Source organism: Glycine max, chromosome 5 (assembly GCF_000004515.6).
Source record: "Glycine max cultivar Williams 82 chromosome 5, Glycine_max_v4.0, whole genome shotgun sequence".
Lineage (NCBI taxonomy): Eukaryota > Viridiplantae > Streptophyta > Magnoliopsida > Fabales > Fabaceae > Glycine > Glycine max.
In genome coordinates this window covers 37,921,200-37,945,853 of record NC_038241.2, presented here as the reverse complement: position 1 = coordinate 37,945,853, position 24,654 = coordinate 37,921,200, and the positions used below count along the sequence as shown (strand labels likewise).

Here is a 24,654-nt window from a genome sequence, read left to right as displayed (position 1 = left end):
AATACAACAGCCAGAAGAGTATCTTTCTAGTATCACGAATTGTTGCTTGATATTGATTGATTTAAGAAACATGCTACAGCTCATAAATGATTTTAATTTTATCATCTCATTACAAGACTCCATGCCCCAAAAAAATGATAATAAAAAACTGTTTTCCTCAAGTACTTTTAATTTTTTTTCCTCCAAAACTAGGTTTTGAAGTCTTATGGAAATGTGCATCCATCGTGAAAAAAAAAATCTGGAGTTATTCTCAAATACTTTTATTACCAGGATTGTATTTTTATTCACTACAAGAAACTTCATAATTGTCGGTCATTTTTGTTTTTCGATGATTACTTAATGGCCATTTTTTTGACAAAATTGAATGCGTCAGAAAACATTTTAAGAGACAAAATGAAGTTGTTAGTATCACTGGTTTAGCCACCAATAGATTGTTTTACACCACACAAGAAAAATCGTTGATAATTATTGATAACTACTAACCGTTGATAAATATTTCATCCATAATAATTAATATTTTATTTTAAATAACTGTTAATTTAGATTATATTATGTTATATTAAAATAAATTACTTTTGAATATATAAATATTATAAATAACAAGCATATAAATGAAATGTTATCAGGATTAAAATTCACTTTGTCTTTCATTCGCCTTATCAGTATTAAAGAACGAGACCATTTTAAGTGAAAAATCAACATTTTACTCTTCAATTATCTTGCTTGACCGATGTCTCCTTTCATTTTTTTTAAGATTTAAAATTCTGATTAATTTGAGAATTTTCTATTTTCATTAATAATTATAAAATATCATATTATTATCATTTTAAAATTTATACAGAAAATAACAACAAAATAATTCTAACTTTTTCACTATTTTTATATAAATATTTGAAAAGAAAAAACTGGTTCTCTAATTACTTTTAAAAAAATTAAAAACATATTCTTGTACAATAAAAAAACACACTCTAATAAAGTACTAATAGTATATGATTACTTTAAAACTGGGACGAATATCTTCCCTTAAACACTGATTACTTAAATTGGCTATTGCCTTTCTCTTCACTAGTGCTTTGACCATTAGGTGTGACTTGTGACTTGTGAGGCTCATTTGATAAATTAACACACTTCTCCGGCGGCCAAAACATAGCACAGCACACAAATTAGGCAGCAATAAGCACACACAAATTTTAGGTGTGCGTATCTTCTCCATAAATTTTTAGCGAAAAATAAATAAATGGTAAAAAATTTAATACTCTCATTTTTATTTTTATTTCTCTCTCTATCCGTACTATACAGTAAACAGGATCCACATTCAAATTTTAGGCCCTCCTCTTGCTTTTATAGCACTGATTAATAATGACAGTATGATACTAGAAACAGGTACGAGGTCAAATATATACCATTTCCATTTTTAATTATAAGATTTTTTCCCCAAAAATTTATTTATCTATTTTTATAAGATTTTAAAAAAAATTTAGATATAATAATAATTATTTTTTACATATTTTTATTTAATTATTCTCTCCAACTATTAATAAAAAATAATTAAGTGAATATGAAGATAAAGAAATATAATTTTAAAATAATATCATAAATAATTAATAAATTTAATATAATTAATTATTTTTCTTGAGAGAAGTGAATGAGTTGGAAGGATATAAGTGGGAAGGGAGTACATTGGATATATTATTCAAAGTTGCATGCATTTGGTATATACTACTAATATGCATAGTTTATTTTGCGCCAACATTCTTACGTAGGGGATTGGAAAATGGATTCAGAAACAGTAAAAGGAATGTGAAACCTAGTTCGGGTTGGTGATCCTGGGCGAACGTGGATAAGGACGTTGTTCTAATGTGGAAGCTACCTGGATGTTACCTCGTAATGGATTGATCTAGACCCGTCGACAAGTCCCTTCCCATACAACCTATTAATTGGTTGAGGTTAGGAATCATATCTCATGTTTTGGCCCTTGGGATTCTGATTTTGTCAAATTCAAACCTTTTTGCTTCCCCTTTGGTCAATCAAGTTGCTATCCTCTTGCTTCTTTTTTTTTCTTTTTTCAATTTGGCCAGCTTCCATCCATTCCCCTGTCGAAACTCCTTTGACCTTTTCATTTTTACCCCTGCCCATCAAAAACTTACTTATGTAGTAGCATTTATTTGTTTATTGGTGAACTAAACTTCCTTTTCTTAGAAAACCACACACCGTTAATCAAACAATACACATTGTTTTTCTTCTGCAACAATAAACATCGTTATTAAAATAGAGGAATTAAATGCATATTTAATTCCTCTATTTATCAAAAGTGATGTATAGTTTTAAACACTAAAGATATATTTTATGTAATTTATTAAAAGTAATTAAATTTAGAGAACGTGCATGCGAGACCGAGTGTGAAGTGTGAACACTTAATGTGCGTAAGAATTTACCTGACTAACTGTTGACTTAAAATAATGAATAATTTTAAAGAATGAAGCCCTCGTGCTAGTTTGTCTGCTTATGGATATGATTTTCTGCAGCTTTTGGTCCTTGAAATTTTCCTTAATTTCGTCACAGTATTATGAAATGGCATCTACGTGTATACTTGAGCACTAAGTTTTCTAGCTCCTTTTGCTCCATACAACATAATCATGATACATGCTCGCCGCCGTCTATTTAGTGGTCCAAATTCAATAAACTATTTGCTTAAAATTAAACAAAGATATACTGGTTTAATGAACATGGTTAAGAAACATCTTTGTCAATCGTAAACCTACTTGGATGTAGAAAGAGTCAACAGGTCCAAAGGGATATGAACATTTTGTTGTCTAGTAAGTTTGGCACCTTCTATGAAGCTTCTTCATCCTTCGCACTAGCTAGAAGCTACCAACTTCGACTCCAGCTTACTTTCTGCCTTGTTCACTAAACGACAAAAAATATAATGGACAAAGCTTCAACTGGGCTGGGACTCATCATAGTTAACGGGCTAGCACCTATTGAAGATTGAATGGCCCATATTATGCTGAAAACCACTAGGGAGTTGCTATTCTCATCCTAGGTTTGCTATTCTCAACGGAAGTTCTAATGCTTAAACAAAATGCACTGAATCAACACAATGGATTTTTAAGAAATAGTAACCTAAATTATCTTTCAATTTGGTGTACCAAAGACAATGTAGAAACCCAGGTTGGAAGGTTTGATTGTTTGAATTAAGATATAATAAGCATGGTACTATGGATGGGTTTTTTTTGCATGAATAGCCAGAAAAGAACGGCAGAGAAAAACAAAGAGAGGACTATGATGAGGAATTTTGACAAAACCCTTTTATTTGCAGATGTGGCCAGCTTTGATAGCTAAAGCAAAAGAAGGAGGACTCGACGTGATTCAGACATACGTATTTTGGAATCTACATGAGCCTCAACATGGAAGGGTTTTTTTCTCTTTCTCACATGTGTGCTTAATGAACATTAAATATTTTCCATTTTTTATTAGATAAAATTTACTTAATTTTCTCTCTTTTTAATCCTAATCTACTTCTTTCTAATTTGTTAAAATAACATAAAATAATAGATACAATATATATTGAATTTCAACAACTTGTATTTAAAAGTAAAGAAGTTAACTGACTTGACAGTTCAAATAAAATGGGAATGAGATTAATTTAGCCTGGACGTAGTGTATGGTATACATGCAAATTAAGTATTTACGAAGTAAATACATATGACAGCTAGTATGATCTTAGCGGTAGATATGACTTGGTGAATCAACATATCAACGTTATTAAACTTAAGAGTTTACCCAAACTTGTGAGACTTCCATAAATTCGATTTGTAGATTTATAAGAGTCTACTTTATATAAAAATAATAATAAAATATCTATAAATAATATACTAATTAAACATTTTAACAATATAATAAAACAAATAGTAAATCATAAAGTTCAAAATATTTAAATAACCAAGTCTAATAATAATACTAGACAATAACTTGTAGAGGTTATAATAGTGATAGATTATTCTCATCGAGGGTTTGATATTATCAGAAAATAAGAGTTTGATATGATTAAAGGTGAGAATTTTATATTTGAGAATAACACGCTAAATGAAAATATGTTGAATGCTAAACAGACAAAAAACAATAAAAAAATGACTTATATTTTTTGTCCTAATTTTTTTTAACTTGTTAACTCGTTAACTCGGTTTTAAATTTGATAGTCCGCCGAGTTTACTTTGAGTTTACCTAAATTTTACTAAAAAAACATATACTCAAGAGTCAAGTCTCAGATGACAAGTGAACTCATAAGAATTAGAATTAGCGGAATTAGCTCGAGAGTTTAATAACCTAATTTTGAATTTTCCTTCAATCTTCTCGATCTCTTCCTATTTTCTAGCTGGATGAAAGAAAGTTTTGGACGCGGTTAAAATAAGCTGAACCAGTGGATCTTTTCTGTGTCCGTGACTGTTTGAACTTGTTTGCTTTAGTCCTCTAAATTTATATATAAGTAAAAAGAGTGAACTTAAATAAAAATATAAATAAATTTAATTTATTTTATGTTTTTATTTTTAAAATATCATTTATTTAATTATAATTTTATTTTCAATAATTTCTTTTTATTCATGATAAACAGTTGTAGTGAAAAATATTTTAAAAATAATCTTATTTTTTACTTGAGATTGGAAAAATTAATTGATGCCAAATAATTTTTTTAATTAGTATAAAATTAATTATTTTTTTTATATGTATGAATCTAGAGGAAATATATATTATACCATCAAAATCTGCTTTATCTAAATTAATCAATTGGACTCATTAATTGTGATGTACATGTAGGGGATTCCCATTTTGGTTACATGATGTTCCTGACATTGTATACCGAACTGACAATGAACCGTTCACGGTAATTATAAAATGAATAATTTTAAATTCTCCCATAATATTTTCCTATTAATTCTTCTACTTTTATTTGTATGATAAATATTCAATGTGTTTTATATTTTAAAGATATTAAATATATTTATTTTTTTATTTATAAGAGTATATAACATTACTCATACAAAATTCAATTGATTTTGTGAAAGTATCCTCTGGGATTGGCCTAGTGGTAAGAAATATGAGTAGTTTGTACAAAATTTTATATTCAAATCTTATTATTGTCCTTATACACAAAAAAATGATTTTGTGAAAGTAAACATACCAATTAATAATAGAAGTTCAAAATATTTTTTTTTTCTAAAAATGAATAATTAAGTTAAATTTATTGGAGAAATTGATTAAAATAATTTTATAAATGATTACTATAGTATCTCTTTTGCATTTTTATTTATTGTTAATTATGCATTTTAATGAGTAGCTCTACATGCAATATTTAAGGAGGCCCAATTATATTGTCACGGGTATGATTCCTGCCAAATGAGTATTTTGATTTTTGAACCATGTAGTGTACTAAAACCTGATAGTTTTTTTTTTCTTAAATATCCCAATATAATCGTAAACATGGAAAAATAAAGATTGATAATGAATATCAATACGTGGAAAAAGCATTTGGAGAAGAAGGATCGCAGTATGTTGAGTGGGCTGCGAAAATGGAAGTGGGCCTCAAGACTGGCGTACCGTGGGTTATGTGCAAGCAAACTGACGTTCCTGATCCACTGGTCAGTCCCATTCAGCCCAACTTTTTTATTTTCACAAATTTAGCACTTGTAAGGAAATGATTTAAAAGTTACTTTTCCAAATATATTATTTGATTATTTTAAAAATTTTAGACATTTTTAATTAAAAAATTAGTTTTGTTCTTTAACAAATCAATTTCTTAGTCTAATTTTGCTTAGAAGATTTTTTAATAATTTGTTGGCAGCAACATTTTTATTTTTGAGTTTTGCTTTTATATTCAGATTAATGCATGCAACGGGATGAGATGTGGAGAAACTTTTACAGGACCAAACTCCCCCAATAAGTCTAATTTTGCTTAGAAGATAAAAGGCTTTTTATTCATCATATATCTCAATTAATCGGGGTTTTTTCTTCATTTTCTCTCTCTCTTGAAGCTATCAAGTTTATGGAGGTGAGCCATACATAAGGTCTGCCGAAGACATTGCATTCCGCGTCACTCTTTTTATTGCAAGAAAAAATGGAAGCTATGTCAATTACTATATGGTATCAATATTAACATATGCAACTCTCTTGATTTAATAGGATCTCTCTACTGTCCCCTCTGTTCTCTGTTGCTAGAATAACCTCTAAGTTACATTTTGTTTTTTGTTTTGCAAACTTGGTACCATGGTGGAACTAACTTGGGGAGAACGAGTTCTTCTTATGTTATAACATCTTTTTATGATCAAGCTCCACTTGATGAATATGGTGAGTATAGAACATTAATTGTTTTCCTACCCCGACATCCACATAACAGGCAAATAAAGGTAAACAAAAGTGTATATATAAGTGTAGAGAGGTTGAGCCCGATTGGTTTGAATAATCGGATCTCTAAATTTTTAAATTTTTGCATTAGGTCTATTAAGGCAACCCAAGTGGGGACATCTCAAGAAAGTAGAGCAATTTCTCTTTAGGTCAACTACAGGAGGTGAGTACTTTCATTCCCTTTTTAGATGTTTATTTGCACTAATTAATTGCATTTGGACTTTGGTTTCAATTAAATCAGGGTTATGTTTTTGAAGAAGAAGGAAAATGTGTTGCTTTCCTTGTAAACAATGATCACGTGAAAATGTTCACCGTCCAATTCCGCAACAGATCATACGAATTGCCTCCGAAGTCAATTAGTATTTTATCAGATTGTCAAAATGTGACTTTCAATACAGCAACGGTAAGTTAACACCTTGTCAGAAATTAATTAAAGTGTGTATGCTTGGTGATTATATATAACTTTAGTGATTAGTTGTTTGTTTAATTTTACTCTTCTATTTACATTCATACATAGGTAAATACAAAGAGCAACAGAAGAATCATTAGTCCAATACAAACTTTCAGCTCGGCCGATTAATGGGAGCAATTTCTGGATGTCATCCCTAACCTTGACCGGACTACGTTAATATCAAACTCATTACTTGAGCAAATGAACGTAACCAAAGATACATCAGATTACCTTTGGTGTACTCTTAGATTAGTTATACATAAATACATCCACTTATCTGACATAAGGGTTCAAATATATCTGACATTCCTTTTTATCTATTCAATCACATCATTGGACACTGATGGTGTAATTCATAAACTTGGTACTAACTAATTACGAAACTAATTGATTCTGTGAACAGGTTTGAACATAATTTATCTTGCAGTGAATCAAAACTCAGTGTTCAGTCTGCTGCTCATGTTACCCATGCTTTTGCAGATGGCACATACCTAGGTAAATTAGAATCATATATATCTCAAAAGGCATAATTGAAACTTGAACCCTTTAATTGTTGTTTCAAAGATCAGAGACCAAGAGTAATAAAAATTAAATAAAAAAAGAGAGTAAAAGAGAATCTGGGTCTTTATGTGCTTGTTCAACATAACAAAAGAAAAGAGGATTAAATGAAACAAGTGGCTGAATACTGATATCATCCAAATATACTTAGTTAATATAATTATAATGAAAGTGACGTTATACGTTGATTAACTCTGCTAGGAGGAGCACACGGGAGTCAAGATGTGAAGTCATTCACCACACAGGTCCCCCTAACCCTAAATGAAGGGGCAAATAATATATCTATACTAAGCGTTATGGTTGGACTCCCGGGAATGTTTCTAGCTAGATATATCTCATATCTCATTTATTACAGAAAGGGATTCTTCTACTAATTATTTTTATCATCTTTCATTGAAATTATCACCTTAATTACTTTTGATATCAAGGAAAAAATGATTATTTTTTTCTAACAATTGTATGACACTTGTTAATCAAAAGGATGCAGGAGCATTTCTTGAACGAAGGCCTAGTATTATAAAAGCTTGAGTGGGATAGAAAATCCAAATACTCTTTGGAATTTGTTGTAACTTTTAACATTAAAAAGGAATAAAACAGATAAATAGAAGAAATTGTGTGATTTTTATGTATTTGGTTAGAGTGGGATAAAGTCACGGGTGGAAATGTAAAAATTAAGGGTATGTTTGGTTTGTATTTTCATTTTTTGTTTTAATTTTTTGAAAATTGTTTTTATTTTCAAAAGATTAAAATTCTGAAAACATGTTTGGTTTGACTTCTTATTTTTTTGCTTTCAAGAAATAAAAACACTTAAAATGCGCTTTCAAAAAAAAATATAATTTTAGATTTACTTAAAATTACATTTTCTGCCATCGTGTTTTCATTTTACCTAATGACATTTTTGATTTCAACTCAAAATGAGATTTTATTATTTCCAGTTTTTGATTCATTTGAAAAAATATTTTCACTAAAAATGTTTTTAAAAATCTAACCAAAAGTGAAAATGAAAACAGAAACAGTCAAACCAAATGTCCTTAATGGTTCCGCTATTAAGCAAATTCCTCTTCAAATGGGATAAAAGTAAAATGGTTTATGTTTTTTTTTAATTTGTTAAATATTATATAATTTTTACAACATAATTTTGAAAAAAATGATAAATAATTTATATGTTAAAGAAAAAATATGAGGAAGTAAGAGATAATTTTTTTAATAAAGTTGAATTGGATGGTCAGATATTTGGCTAAAATGATGCCAACTAATAAGGTTGAAGACTTTTGTTAATGTGTTACTATAGCAGTACGTGCATATACCATCATTTAAGTTAAACATTATTTAGGAGATATAAAATTAATATAGTAATAAAAAAGAATGACTTAAGAGTGAAAGAAGAAAAAAGATGAAAATCTTTCACCAATATTTTTAATAAAACTAATATTTATCAATTAAAAAAAGTTAAATACCTTTTCTTCGATTAAACATTTTCAATATTATTTTTCTTTTCCAATTATCTTTTCATAGTAGAAAGACATAATCTCTCTAAAGGTTAAAATTACGAAATAGATTTTACTTTCTTCTGACAAAATATTATTCGACATCAGACGTACAATATATCAGAGAATCTAGATCTAACCCCTCCCTTTGAACATGTTAAGAAGTGTGTTGGATCACAAACATCTTTCTTTAATAACATTACTTTTACTCAACCCTGGTCAAATGAAGTAAAACATGACATGTAGAACAATGACATGACCCACGTGTACGATGAAGCAGGTGTTGTGCATGCTACTTGACACGTTAGTTGTAATTCAGAACAATTAACTCGTGTCTCTCAGTTCTAAACTTCTAATCATTTCCGACCTACATCTGAATAAGTGTGAATTCCCCCTTTCATGCATCTCGTCATTTTCATTACACCTTTTTCTTTTTGGTTCAGTTCAGCTAGCTGCAGCCTGCAGGTAAGTTATATGTCTATATCTATACGTATCAGAATGTTTAAATCAATTTCTAATTGGTCAGGATTAGGATTATGCATTACAACGAGCAAAGAAGATCTCCAACCCATTTCACTTACGAGCATTCGTAAATTTATTTTTTTTAAAAAAAAATATTTATTTGGAAAATCTTAAGAAAACGTAAAAAATGTCATAAATATAATTACAATTTCAACGATATTAATTAACATTTTCCTTTGGCTTATAGCAATTTTGCATGATCATATCGTTTCTATCGTTATTAAGTGCCTTCTTTGTTAATTCCCAGAATTTATAACAACTTCTGACTATGACCATGTCGGGTCCTGAAGAACACGGAAGCATGAGCTTAATGGGTTCGTTACGTGTGATAGAGCTGCAGCTAGTGGCATTCGCGTTGGTTTTCTCAGCAAGTGGTCTTGTCCCTCTACTCGATTTAGCTTATTCGGCCCTTATCTCCATCTACCTAATGCTACTTGGGCGTTTTGCGTTTCCGTCGCATGGGTGTGCGCCGGGCCCGATGTTCCACGAAAGTGGGCTTTTCCAAGTGTACGTGGTTGTGGGCACGACGGTGGGCCTGTTCTTGCCGCTGGCCTACGTGCTTGGTGGGTTTGGGAGAGGGGACAAGCAGGCGGTGCGGTCGGCGAGCCCACACTTGTTCTTGCTGGCGTTCCAAATACTGACGGAGAATGTGATAAGTAGCTTCTCGCTGTTCTCGCCACCAGTGAGGGCCATGGTGCCCTTGATGTACACTGTGCGGAGGATCTTTGTGGATATTGGTTGGATACATGATGTGTGCCTCAACAAGACTTTGCCCCCATATGCAAACCTCAAGGTTCTTTTAATGTTTCATGAGACATACTATCATAGTTTTTTTAAAGTTACTAAGTAATTAATTGATAATTTTTGTTAGTAAAGAGTTGAATTTACCATCTTTTTCTCTCCCTTCTCATCTTACCACCAAAGTGGGGGTTAATCATGACATCGGGTTTTGTTTCTTTATAAATACACTCTTATCTTTGTTTCGGGTTGATATTCTAATTTCAAAAAATTTGACTTTGTTCTTCTTATCTTTTGTATTAACAGTGTTAGTTTTAAAATGTGCCAAAGGCCCTATCTGATGTGAGATCTCCCAAATTTTCACGTGATAAAGCAACAGAATTTTGATCTGATAGAGAGACACTTTTAATTTTTAAAGATCAACTTAAAACATTTTAAATTTTAGAACTAAATTTTAAAAATAAAATAAGATGAGACTAACAATATATTTTAGCCTTTATTTTAATAAATTTTGTATGCAAGTTTGTTGGTCATTTTAATAAATTTATGAATGAAATTTTGGAGGATAAAGTTTTATGAAATGGATGTTTGATAAAATTGTTTACTTAAACAGGATAAGGCGTGGTTTTGGTTTGGCAGGGTTTTGGCAGTGGCTAACCTGGTATATTTCTCCATCAATCTCTTTGGGTTCTTGATACCAAGGTTCCTGCCAAGGGCTTTTATGAGATATTTCCAAGAGAGGGGAGAGATTTATGCCAAGCTAGTTGAAGAGAAGCGATATGTGAATGTGGTCAACAATAAATCCCATCCACCGGACAAGAAGTAACATTAACTAAGGATTTTTGTCAATATCTGTTACTATTTTAAACGTGTTAGTACCTTTTTCCTATCTTAATGATGAGATGGATTGGTGTGTATATTATAGCTGCTTGCACAAAATATAGCTGTGTTATATACTGTTAGTTAACCTCTGACATTTGGTTTTATGAATACATTATCACAGGTGAATCGTAATTCGAGTCTCTCTCCCCAAAAAGGAAATCATCTGAAAAGTCAATGTTCTCATGAAGTAGTTCTGGTACCTTTCAGCTTGGATAAAGTTCATCAAGTTATTAACAGATGTCTTGTTTCTCCCGAAAAGATTTGCTTTCTGTTTAACAATGACTCAACATGTATAATAAATAATTTTCCACGATAAGGGACAAGCCAAGTTGAAGATTAATTTTACAGTTTCTTCTGTTATTTTCGCCTGATTTGCACCGTGGTTTTCTGTTGACTACATTATAACTACATTTTCCTTCATTAATATGTTAGTTTTCACTAACCAAGTGTTTTAAAATGTAAGAAATGCTAGCGAATTAATTATGTTTTAATATTTTCTACTATTGGTTGAGGATTTTTTTTAATAAGAATGAGAATCTTGAGAGGAATTTTTTTTTTTTTGGCCTTCCGAGGTTTTTGTTAAAGGAGGAATTTTCTTGGTGTAAATTGAAGTTGAACTAAATTTATGCAATAAAATCAATATTTAATAAATTAACATTCATGTTTAGTCACAAGTAAATAAGAATTTGAACCTCAATGAAGTATAGCTCAGATGATTGAATAAAGATGTAAGTTATAAATCTTTGAACACCGTTCTTTATTCCCAAAACGGATTAAAAAAAAGAATTTGAACTCTTAAAACGATACATGATAATAATAGTTGACAAATTAATTTATAGTAACGGATGAACATTTATTCACTTAAATAGTTTTCAAAGAATTATAAAGGCTGTGTTACTGGCTAAATTATAAATCCAGAGACAAGTCCAACACAAAACAATGAACAACAAAAATTAGAGGTGGTTAACACAATGATCCCGTTCAATATTGATGATCAAAACGTAAAACATAAAAATAGCGCCAAGGAGGCTTTATCCCATACTAGACAAAATTGATCATATGCATACAAGAGGACCATTCTATTCAGCATCACCAGATATTTGCAGTCAGACCAGGCCGTGGCATTCCAGAGGATAAAGACTAGAATTAAAAACATAGGTTATCTTTCATGCATCATTGCTTCTATAAGTGCAGCTTCTTCTTCCTGGAGACAACACAAACAATAAAAAAGGATTAGGGATCAAACACAAAAATAAATTAATGTTCAATAGAAAGAATGTAACCACGTACCACCAAGGCATTAAATTCGGTCTCCTCATCTATGGCGTCAATGACAGCAGGATCCTCAAGTAGATCCTGTTCACAAATGTTGCCATTAGCTACACAAGCAACTAAAATTGAAACTGAGGATGAGACCACAGTTAAAGGCAGCCAAAATCTAAAGTGCTGTTTACTTGAGAAAATATATTTTCTGTTTTCATTACTTATTTTCACTTTGAGACAAAAAGGCTACACTGAAAGTGTAAAACATATAAAATAAAAAGGACGCATGCAACATATAGAATATGAGATTGGAACTAAGAAAGGAACTTTGGAACAAATTTTGTAGTGAATTAGTGATTGCCTACTTACATCATCAGCAATGTATAACATCCCGTTCTCACCCTGCACAAAGAATGGACAAAAAAAAAAATCAAATATTTTACGCCAACTATATAAACTTGAAACCAAAGGAACTTTAACACTACATTCACATAGGCACTCTGGAAGGTTTTCAATCAACTATAATCTGCCTTTCAGAGAGAAAAGTGACTCAAGATAATATGGAATCCAGAATCCGGCCACTGTTCTTAAATGGCATTAGTTGCTCTAAAGAAGCTTGTAAAAATGGAAGCTCACCTTCATAGCAACAAAAAGAAGTGGATCAGATGGTGTATAAATCATGTAGCGGGCACCTTCCTACAAGGAAAACGCCATATATATTAGAAACACGGTAAAAATTAGTGTCCATATTTCTACTGAGGTTCGCAACAGGCCAGAGGCTCCTTTAGCAAGCATCTAAATTTTAAATATTGGATGAGAACAATTCAACAAAAAATGCATCTAATAAATAAAGCGAGCTTCTTCATGGTGTGGTGTAAACACAATATGGATGTGAGAAAGTAATTTCGATATAAGAAAATAACGATAATGAATTCAGTATCCAGGATTCTTCCAGTAGACTTGATTAATAGAAAAGAATAACAAGAAAATGAGAGAAGCGTTCATATGGTAACACAGGCAGGGGACACAGTAACCAGTAACCACACCTTCACATGAAATATACAACAATTCATCTCAGAAAACTGATCATTACCACCTAAGAAAGCACTCAGGCAGTCACAGACTGTTATCCAATATAACTAGAAAAATTATGATACATCCACATTCTAGAAAGGAGAATGATTGCAAGGCAATTTTGATTCTTTGCTAACTTAGAAATCGCTTTATTCGTTTAGTTAAAACCATGTTAGGACATGCTAGAATATATGAAGATATCTCATCATATTTTAGATTGTCTTACTTGGATTATCCCTTGAACTTAGTTCCTCTATTTCTCATCATCTCTTAGCATTGATTACATATTTCCTTTTCTCATGATTTGTTTCCCTGATTAATTAGGAGTAGGATAAATATGAATAACGATTAGTACTTTGGGTTTTATACACACATCCATGCATTTCATTACAGAATAGAATATTATACAAAGTCTCTCTCCTTCAATAGCTAAAATCACAAAATTTCAATGGGACAAAAGCACAATTGCTTGGAAGAATAAAAGGAACACAAAGTAGTTAGTTTAGATGCCGTTAAAAAAACGTAGTTAGTTTAGACAATTAGTTAGTTAGAGGGGATTAGTTAGAAATTGTTTTTTGAGAGCTTAGCGAATGAGTAGTGAAAGGGGAAACCCTTTGGAAAGAGGAAACTATAGGAGGAGAGCTCTTTCTACTTGTTCAGTTCACTCTCAGTCAAACAAATTTGTGTAATTGAAGGCAAAAAAATTACCTGATCGAAAGATGTAATTTCTACACCTTCAGTTGGCAAGCCATCTACTCCCTTGCCGTCATCTGCAAAACGGTAAAAGCATCCTAAATTATTTTAGGGGATAAAATTCAAATAATTGTGCAGTAGATAAAGGAAATAGAACAAAAAACAGAGAGAAAGCTACATCTTCACCAAAAAAGTTGACTTTCAAAAGGAGCAAAGATTAAGTTAGCAAAAGTTGATATTTAGCAAATTCAAGCTCTAGCCAGGTAGTATCCAAAAAATTGACAAGCTTTTAGCAAATATAAATGATGTCCAAACCACATGATGCAACAAACCACTCATGAAGTATAGAATCTGAAATGCAATAACAGCACATTTTGAACCAAAAATTATTCTGTAATAAACTAAATAAAGCTCTGTTTAGTCTATATTCTGATGACAAAAACAGTAAACAAAATTACTTTAGTGAAAAGGCAGGCAGAAAAATCCTTGCCTGTGTGGAAGTCAAATATGTCTTCTTCTGTGTAGCAAAAACCACCACGTGCTGTATAACAATACCTGATATGGAGATACAGAAATATTTTATGATGATCAAACACAAAAGTTAATTTCAGATCTTTCTGGGTAACTAGAAACTGCCAACATACCCACTATAAACAAGATGCATGTGTATCTTGGCAAGTGCATAAGCTGCGGCAGGCAGAATAGATTCAACTTCCTCATCACTGATCTAAAACACAATAAAAATATGAAATTGAGTGAGAAGATCCACCAAAGGATAACAAAAGAAAACGAAAAATGCGGGGTCCATTTGGTTGGAGAAAATGTTTCCTATTATATTTTTCTCTCTGCGGTAATAATTACAAAAAATGTCACGGTTTTGCTTTATTTCCTCTTTTCGACGTTTCGTACTAAAACCTGTACAAATGTTTTCAACGTTTTGGATACCTCTAAAGTGTGAATTGTGAGAGTGCCTTGTAATATTAGGGATATAAAAAGAGTGCATTGTGTGAGAGTAGGAGATGTTATCTTCATCTGTGGATCCTAATTTTTAAAGTATTATTGTATGCATAGTCATAGAGAAATATTACTTCTAAGTCAGGATTAGAAGTAGCACTAGCATCACTAATGAGTATATAGACAAATGAATTGAAGGCTTAGAGTGTGAGACAGAAACTTACAGCAGACCATCCATCAGCTTTTGTGCTCTTCAATATTTGGACAGGCCTGCAGTAAAAACAAACAATTCATACATACCCATAGTCAAGAACTAATAGAATGTGCAAGTGAAAACTGTTTTTATTAAAGGGTAATATTCAGCGTCCAATGTGTTGTTGTTATAAACCAACGTGCAACGCGCTGTTATATATCAACGTCCACTATTTGTGAAAACCAGAGTCCATACACTGAGTTGTTTTTTATTTGCGGCCTTAATCACTTACACAATCGATTTATAATTTAATTTGTTACTTACGTGTCAACAGGGCAGAGCAACATACATTCATCTCTCTCGGAACTTTTGAAGACTCTCCTAATCACGCACTCCAACGGAAGGTTGTTGGTAGGATCAACCTGTCAAAGAAAATGTCATTGAAATTCTACAGAAGAATATAATCACAAGAAGAAGAAGAAGAAGAAAACTGACGACAGTGATAAGTCGATTTGGGGAAGCGTGGAGAACGTTGCCGTTATCGTCTAAGACGAATCCAGCTGGCGGTTCGGGCAACGGCATGGAAGGATAATGGATAGGAGCATCGGAAGTGTCGGGGCCATTTTGGAGGGGAAAATCGTTCAGAACTTGGAAATCATCGTTGGGATTCATTTGAGGGAGGGATTCGTCGGAAGTCTTCTTGCGCTTCTTCTTCTTGTTGTTTTTGTTTTTGACGGGGTCGGTGCGTGAATTGGTGGCGCGGCAGAAAATTCTGGAAGTGGAAGTGGCGGAGTTAGGGATTGGAAAGGTAGCAGAGATTGGGGAGGGAGGGAATTTGGGAGACTTGTTCAAGTTGAAAGTGGGTGGTGCTGATGAATGAGACACTGCTACTACTGCCATTACTCTCTTCTTCTTTTCTCTTCTCTTCTATAATATCTCTTTTCTCACTCTCACTCTCTCTCCCGCAATCATTTTCATTTATCGTTATTGTGTTTCAAATCAACGGCTGTTATCCTCCTCCAACTCAAGTTTCCTCCTCAACTCAACCCACTTTTCCCCTGTACTTGGGAAAATTATCTTACACCATTCATTCTTCTTTAATTATATCTTATTTTATTAATATTTCATATAAGTTTAAAATAAAATAAAAAAATACCCGGTACCTTATTTAGAGGAATGCTCCATCCATCGTCCTTAAACTTAAAGATGGGTACATAGGCATACCCAATATACTTAGGCCTACTTCGCATGGGTCATAAAATTAATAGGACGAACCAGTGGGCAATAGGGCATTGTTGCGTACACCCAACAAGAACAGCAATTTAGTGATCTTCCCATTTTATCCTTTCATAGAAGGATTCGAATCATCTAATATGTATACCTCATATTGGTGAACATGTGATTTTATTAGTACGATACTCTAACCAATTAAGTTAATAGATCAATTATATTATAAAATAAATAATGTTATTATATATAATATTAAAATTTCTAATGTATATTTAATGGACATATAAATTTAACTAATAAATTTTGTGACAATAAATTTTAATATAACTCATAAATTATTTAATCCGTATATTTTTTATAAATAAAAGATATTTACTATTAAAAAAATAATTTATTAATAAATTAAAAAAAAAAATTGAAAAAAAAACTTACGGATCACGTAATTCAGATGAATTAACTCGTACGGATTACGTGATCTGTATGAGTCATACAGATTAACTCATACGGGTTACATAATTCGTATGACTCATACGGATTACATAATTCGTATGAATCATATGGATTACGTAATTCGTATGAGTTAATCTGTATGACAACTAGTATAGATCATGTAATTCGTATGAGATATGCGAATTATGTAATCCGTAAAAATAAAAAACCTTTTAAGGGTATTTTTGAAATTTTGTTTTAATGTTGGGTGCATAAGCAATATGCTTGGTGCACCTAGCAAAGCCGGTGACAATAATGAAAATGGGCTTCATTATTTCGTTTGGATCAATAAGAAAGCCTTTATTAAAAATTGTATATTGTTTTATTGAATATAAAGATGTGGAAATTTGGTTGCTAGTTAATTAATTAGGTTATAGCTAATTAACTCCTTAGACTTGGAAACAAGATTGATTGGATATGGTCAAATTCAACCATTTAACCATAATTAAAAATTGAATGAATTCCCCATTAAGCTCCTAATAAATACTATCTAATCAGCCATTAGTTTGTAAGACTTTGATAATGACAATTAATTAAGGTTGAGGATGAGATGAACCAACTTACTTTTAAGAGAAGAAACTTCATGGCCACTTAGCTAAATTATTTTAGATACTTCATAATATACATAAGATTCTCATAAGACAAGAAGATTTACATAAGACATACAATAAGAGAAAAATGTATGGATTAATTAGGATGTAAACCTAAGTGATTAGAACTCATTAAGTGAGTAATGTGATTAAGTATGATGTTTTTAATGATAATCTTGATGATTATAATTGTGAATATAATAATGATCTTGATTAAAGTGAACATGCCATGGTGATGTTTTGGATGATGGTTGAGATTTATGATGAGATGGGTTGTATAGCCTAAAGGCACGAGGACAAGTTAGGTGTAACTCTAATGAAAAGTTTCCATATATTTGAATCTTGAATCATAATTATTGTAATGACATGTAATTCTTGAGCATAGATAGTATATATGAGAATGGATTGAGTCATACTCCCATAAAAGTAGTGTGGTTGGTGTTGATGGAGGTCATTGGGAGACCTTAAGGATGTTTGGGCACAAAATTCTACATAGGATCAAGTGAAAATGTCCTCATGTTTGGGTAAGTTGATTAGCCCCACATGGACATCCAAACTAGTTGTTATTGCACCCAAGATAAATTTCAACATATTTGCTAAATAGTTTTTGACACATGTCGCCATGAGAAAACGATGATCATTGATTATTAATCATAATTTTGATTGAATCACTCAAGATTATGAGATAATTTCATGGAGTAAAGTCATTGAGCACATGCATTTACATTTGATCATCATATTTCAACATTGTCAACATTTTATGTCTATATATATATATATATATATATATATATATATATATATATATAGTTGAGTTCCAGATGAATTGATTTGCTTTCTCTAAATGAGATGATCTATCTAAATTAGACCTTTTTTACATGAGAAAGTTTTGTGTATGTGACACAATTTCATCATTTTGCATGATTACGTATTATTGAAAAAAAATTGTTTGTATTTTTATCTTTTTGTTGTTTGATGAGATTATGTTGTGATTTTAATATTTATTTTAAAAGAATTTTCTTAAGAAAACATTTAATTAAATGAGTAGGGAAAAGGAAAATTATGACATTTAAATTTAAAATTTAAAATTCAAATTTTCTATTATTGTTAATAAAAGTGAAAATTAAGAGGGGGACAATGACAATTATAAACACATCATTAGTGATAAAAAAAAAGGTTGGCTGAATTTTGAACATAATTTTAAAAGGACATGGGTCAATTGCTTCTCCTCTTTGTTGCTCTTTTCTTTTGTTAAGCTTTCTCCCTCTTTACTCTTGGGTCAATTATTTTTTCTTTGTGAGTTCTATAATCTTAGTTCTGGACAATCTTGTTGTATCCTAGGAGATTTATATGAAACAGCACAAATAAAGTTAGTGACTATCACACCTCACGAAGTTTAACATGTTCGTGATTTTTGACTTCACTAACAATAGATTATTGATCCAACATGCCTCTTCTACCAATTTGTCACTGTGATACCTTTGAGGAAGATGGTTAGTGGTTGAACTACTTGGTGCAGTGCATTATCTATGACAGAAGATTGATGATTATAGATTCTTGGTGGTGACTCCACTTTCGTACATTATGTTCCCTTGGAGTTGCATTTTTCTCTCACAGAGGAGATAGCCACACATTGACTTTTCCACCCTATGCAATCCATTTTTTGAGGAGGAGCCTCCTCACGTGGAGCTCGCGAGCTCACTAGTATGGTTCGTGGATTCAGATTTAGATTAACTAATTTTTAGCTTATGTACCAAGTTTGCATGTTGTTGTATTTTTCTCTCTCCTTTATGTGTTATTAATTTGAGTTGTATTTTTGACTAAAATCCTTTATGTATAGATGGAATTATACTATCCTGTTATGAGCCCTCATTGTTTACTATTTGCTAAGTATCAACCTGTAAACCAAACCAACATTGTTTAAGTGATTTGGAACATTGATATTACATTAATATAAAAATGGTAAATAATATTAAATTATCATTTAAAAATAAAATGCTTTTGGCCGTTGGCACACGACCCTACTAGAGAGGATGCATTCTCTCGGATGGGAATATAGAGAATGCTCACTTTGTGCATGCGTCACTCCAGTCTAGAGATTAATTGTAAGTTTGAAACTCAGAAATATGATGAGGTCGATCGGTAGTGGTTAGATATGGATTTGAATATATTTAATTTTCAGCACTCTTGTAATGGGCAGAACTGAAAGACATGCAACTTAAATTGTCACCATTTTGGTGTACTTGGATAATATATATGATGACCACTTCCGTTCGTGCTACTTGTAGTTGAAAGATCTCGAAGAAGAGGCTGTGGGGGAAACAATTACTCCAAATCCACGTGGGTTTATGGAATTTATCTTCGTCATAAAGATAAAGAATAATGGAATATGCTACGTACACTCATATTATAGCTATATAAGTGCTTTTCATTTTGCACTAATCATCCAGAGGCTTCTGCATTGGAGTTTAGTTAAAATTAATAATGATAAGTTAATAACATATAGTTATCAGAATATGTAGTGGAAGAACAATAACCAATCGAATCAGTTAACCAATTGAACCGATAAAATTATTTGTTTGACTACGAAATCAACTATAAAATCGATGTTCAGAGCACTTTTCTTTTCGCACTTTTGTTATGGGCACGATTTTTACAACTTGTTGCTCAACTATCGTCATATTTATCTTATTAATGGTCTACTTAATTGAGAGGAAAAACAACTACAAAGAATCACTTCAAAAGCGATACGCCGAAAAGAAAATAAAGATAACCATTGGATGGGTGACTATATTGTATCCTATTGGCACGCTTGTTATATTTATGTGCATATCTGACAAAGTTGTTCTTTGCAGACAGCTTAGGCTGCTTAGCATTATAATTAGAAATCTCAAAAGAAAAATCTTTCATAATCTTGAAATATTGTAATAAATGACCAGTTAATATCCAGCATGATCTGTATTAATTAATTTTTATATACCTATTATTTGTATAGATTTAATTCTTTTATATTTATTTGTATATAACATATATTCTTCAAACCATCTCATAATTGAGTGTAAGTACTTTAGTGTTTGGAGGGGAATTATAGCATGTCTCTGACCAACATCTATAGAGATGAAAAAGAATTGAAAACCTTACATGTGACCTTTTGAGGTTTGGCTAGCCATTCAGTGCTTATATCTGAGATCACCACTAGCTACTTTATAAAGTAGAACGTGATGAACTTCCATGCCCATACCCATGACTAGTGTTATGGTTTACGTCTATAAGAAGAGTCACCTAATTAATTACATTTTGTTTTGAGACTCTAGCAAGTTAATTAAATCATCTTGTGTTCAGAGCCCAAATTAATGCAATAGATAGACTTAGGAATTAATTAGCATGACCCACCACTATACCCAATTTGGAGGTCAAATCCTCCTCTATATACCCACTTTCAGCGGTTCTTCCTTCCTTTCACTTATTTCATGTACAATCATCAATCATGAACATGTTGAACATTGCACTCTCACAATCAACCCAAAAAATAAAAATATCAAGTGAAAATTCTGGTTCCCAGTACTATTTGTTTAAGATTCTCCAGAACAACTCCAACTAATTAGTTAGTTTGTCTTCGGACAATATATATCATATGTACCACCAGAATATTAACAAATGATAAGAGATCATGAGTCAGTTATCCTCACATGTCTCTTTGACAGGAGATATTATAATGTAGTCCCACCATCATCTTATTGAGTTCATTGCTTTCTTAATTTTTCGGTGATTCTTGCCATGATTAAGTAGTGGAATATATACTTAGGTGCTGCTAACCTTGTTCTCGCTTGCTTTTGGCCTTGAATAAGTCGCACTAATTTGATATCTTTTGTAGAGTTTCGGAAAATCTCAATCGTACACCTCATTTTTGGGGTACGACTGAAAGAAAAAAAAAATTACAGAGAGAAGAAAAAGAAAGAGAGATAACTTGTATAACAAATGATATGTTGAGAAATGGTTAGAAAAAATAAAAATAAAAGAGTCAGAATAAGATAGAAGAAAAATTGAATATATAAATATACTTACTAAAAAAATTTCAAGTAAAATCTAAAAGAATGATTAGATAGACCATTTTCAATGAAGTCAAAGATGGTGAACAAATCAAGAATGCATTTTCGGACGTCTTCATTCCTTGATGATGATGATATAAAAAAAAACTTCGGACGTCTTCATTCCTTGATGATGATGATATAAAAAAAAAACTTAGTTACAAAAAAAAAAGAATAAATTATCATTTCTTTATTTTATGTATATAAAACTTTAATTTGTAAAGTTTGCATAAAATCTTTCTTATTCTACAAATACACTACACTTAACAACCTAGTTATTAAACTACATAATTTTTTTTAAAATAAATTATATACTCTCATTCGTAATCAAAATTAAGAATATTTATTTCACAGTTTATTAATGGAGTCTTACTCTAGATATCTAATTATAAATATTTTATAGATTTAATAATTTAATTATTAATTTTCAAATTATAACAACTTATTTAAAAATTAGTTCTCAAATTATTTGACCTTAAAATTTACCTACTATATCTCCGCATAAATCAGGAATACAAATCAAAGCAAATTATTGCACAACTCAATTCAACAAAAACAAGGTGAGAAATTACTTTTGTTCCTTTCAAAAGCAGGAAAAGAAGAAAAAGGAATACGATGTGGTGTTTTATTCCTGCGATTAGCCTTTATGTGTAATAGGGAAGATACAGATGACAAATCAAATGTGTAATAGGGAAGATACAGATGACAAATCAAACGTGGGAAGTGGAATAGATTCCTATGTTATATATTAACAGTATAGGGGTGAAGGAGAGGAATACAGAGCTCTACTTTTTTATTTTGTATTTTTAAAAGAAAACTAGGATCCCGTTAATTAGTAACTTTCTAACGTTCTCCCCTTTTCTGGATTATATTTGTAAGCTTTAATTAAATTAACAAAAGTAGCCAACTAGGATGATATAAGTGGTCAAAGAATTCGGTTCCTAAAATCTTTCTTATTGAACAACTCTCCTCAAAAATACTTTGATAGTCAGGGATTAATTGATTAGATGTAACTAAGTAAAACTGGCCTCAGTTATAACTCTCAAACGAAGGAACATGATAAATATTACTACTATCTTATAAGGCGTCAATAACATGTATGCTAATTGATAGCATCTGTTATGATACTAAAAACTTGCATTGGTTTCCAATTTTTGTCACGTTTTTGGAAAAGAGGGCTGCTATAGTTAGAGATATGATATTATATTTTACCCACTGCTTCAAAATTTAACGAGGTTTTGTGGGAAGTAACTAGTTAGTATGATTGCATGAATAAATGATTTTTTTTGGTATATCAGAAGGATATGAAGAAAACAAGAAAGACCAAGATCTGACAAATCAGCCACTAGCAGAGGTCCCTACCGAGGAGGAGGCTGAATGAACTTGCCACCATAAATTATTAAATTCCACTTGAAAGAATGTCCACATCATGGGTATTTGGTTGCATTATTGATCAAATTTAGGGATATATCAGTAATAGCATAATAGAATAATGTTATTCACAGTCTTTTACAGTGCACCCACAATCCATGTATGTTGATTACATTCATCTAGATATCAGAGAGGAATTAAATTGATACCATTAAACTCAAATATGCTAAAGTAAAATTATCATTAATCCTAAACTAGTTATACACTTTTTCTTGCGGGGAGTTATACAATGATTTGGTGATATATAAAGAGTTGGAGCAATAAAGAAGTAATGAGTTTTTTCACTAAAATAACATACTCCAATCACCAATCGTAAAAATTTGATTGTGCATAAATTCAACGTAGATAAATAAAAATGTTGTATATGATGAGTATACAAGTAAACATTATGCTGTTTATTTTTTTTCCTTTGTGTTGGGTGTGTAACAATCTTCTTTGTTCTCTTTTTGGCTGTGCATTTCCTTTTTCTCTAATACTACCTCTAAAAATGATACTCCTTTTAAACCTTATAAATTTATAAAAAAAAATTATAAATTTATAATTTATTAAAATTCAAACTACAAAATCTTAATCATAGAAGTCTTTAAAAAAATTATAAAAAACATTACATTCTTATAAACTCTTTTAAAATCTACACAAAAAAATTTATAAAAAAATCTTTTAAAATTTTAAATGAATACACCTCTCTGAAATTGTCATTTATTAGGAATTTAATATCGGATTAGCTTTCGTAAGTATATTTTTTTAATATAAAAATTAAACTACTACTATATAAAACTAAAAATTAAAAGAGTAAAACCAAAAAAAAATATATTAGGGCTGCATACACAACTATTTGGTTTTTTGTTCTAAATCTTGGCCGCCCTAAAAAGTTTTGCAGTTTTTTCCATTTTATTGCAACTGGAGCCGTTATAGCATATGTCTCACTGCACTCCTCTCTCGTATATATTTTAATAGTTATATGATATACATTAGAAATTAAAAAAATAAAAAGAGAACGTGCTTACCCATCTGTATGCATTTGCGTAATGTTCTTCATTTGTCAAGTGAATTTGATTATTGAGAGAAGCCGAATTCTGAGTGTCTGCAATTCGTTCTTTTATGTGCTTGATCAAATGCTTGACAACGAGAATATGTGCCTTGAGAATATTTGTCATTTGAATGCTATATATATATATATATATATATATATATATATATATATATATATATATATATATATATATATATATATATATATATATATATATATATATATATATATATATATATATATATATATATATATATATATATATATATATATAATTCAAATGACAAAAATGATTTCATTTTATAAAAGTAATATAAATATTTATTTTCTTAAAATATAATCAAATTATTAACTAAATTTTAAATATTATTATCCAATTTTCCCATTAATTATTCTTAAACAATAGTTTTATGAAAAAAAATTCTTGAATTTTAAACAACATAGTTAAATGAAAAAACTTGGCATATATCTAAATCCCTTTAAACTTTCGAAGTTTCATTTCTAATTTTTTTCCACGAGTATTAGATTCCTCAAAACCAAAACCCCCTATAAATAACCCATTTCTTCCCATAACAAAAC

General features: G+C 30.8%; 2 protein-coding genes and 1 pseudogene across 3 annotated transcripts; 2 read left to right on the top strand and 1 right to left on the bottom strand.

Annotated features, from left to right (window-relative positions):
- Positions 1-1,367: 1,367 nt before the first annotated feature.
- LOC106798905 (beta-galactosidase 6-like) lies at positions 1,368-7,900 on the top strand (annotated as a pseudogene).
- A 1,332-nt stretch (positions 7,901-9,232) lies between these two features.
- On the top strand, positions 9,233-11,377 carry LOC100783335 (uncharacterized). Of its 2 annotated transcripts, XM_041015608.1 has the most exons (4): positions 9,233-9,360; positions 9,665-10,210; positions 10,769-10,977; positions 11,159-11,377. In XM_041015608.1, the coding sequence occupies exons 2-4, from the start codon at positions 9,686-9,688 to the stop codon at positions 11,160-11,162; spliced, it is 738 nt and encodes a 245-aa protein (XP_040871542.1). In that variant the 5' UTR covers positions 9,233-9,360; positions 9,665-9,685; the 3' UTR covers positions 11,163-11,377. The 2 variants fall into 2 exon arrangements, with proteins under 2 accessions (XP_040871542.1, XP_006580348.1); XM_006580285.4 differs by lacking the exon at positions 10,769-10,977.
- Positions 11,378-12,000: 623 nt separating this feature from the next.
- On the bottom strand, positions 12,001-16,278 carry LOC100793945 (uncharacterized). Its single transcript, XM_003525087.4, has 10 exons — positions 15,710-16,278; positions 15,539-15,636; positions 15,246-15,291; positions 14,712-14,794; positions 14,558-14,622; positions 14,083-14,144; positions 12,937-12,996; positions 12,670-12,702; positions 12,328-12,393; positions 12,001-12,241 (listed from the first exon to the last, which is right to left on the bottom strand). Exons 1-10 carry the CDS (start codon positions 16,112-16,114, stop codon positions 12,197-12,199), a joined length of 963 nt encoding a protein of 320 aa, XP_003525135.1. The 5' UTR covers positions 16,115-16,278; the 3' UTR covers positions 12,001-12,196.
- Positions 16,279-24,654: the final 8,376 nt, after the last annotated feature.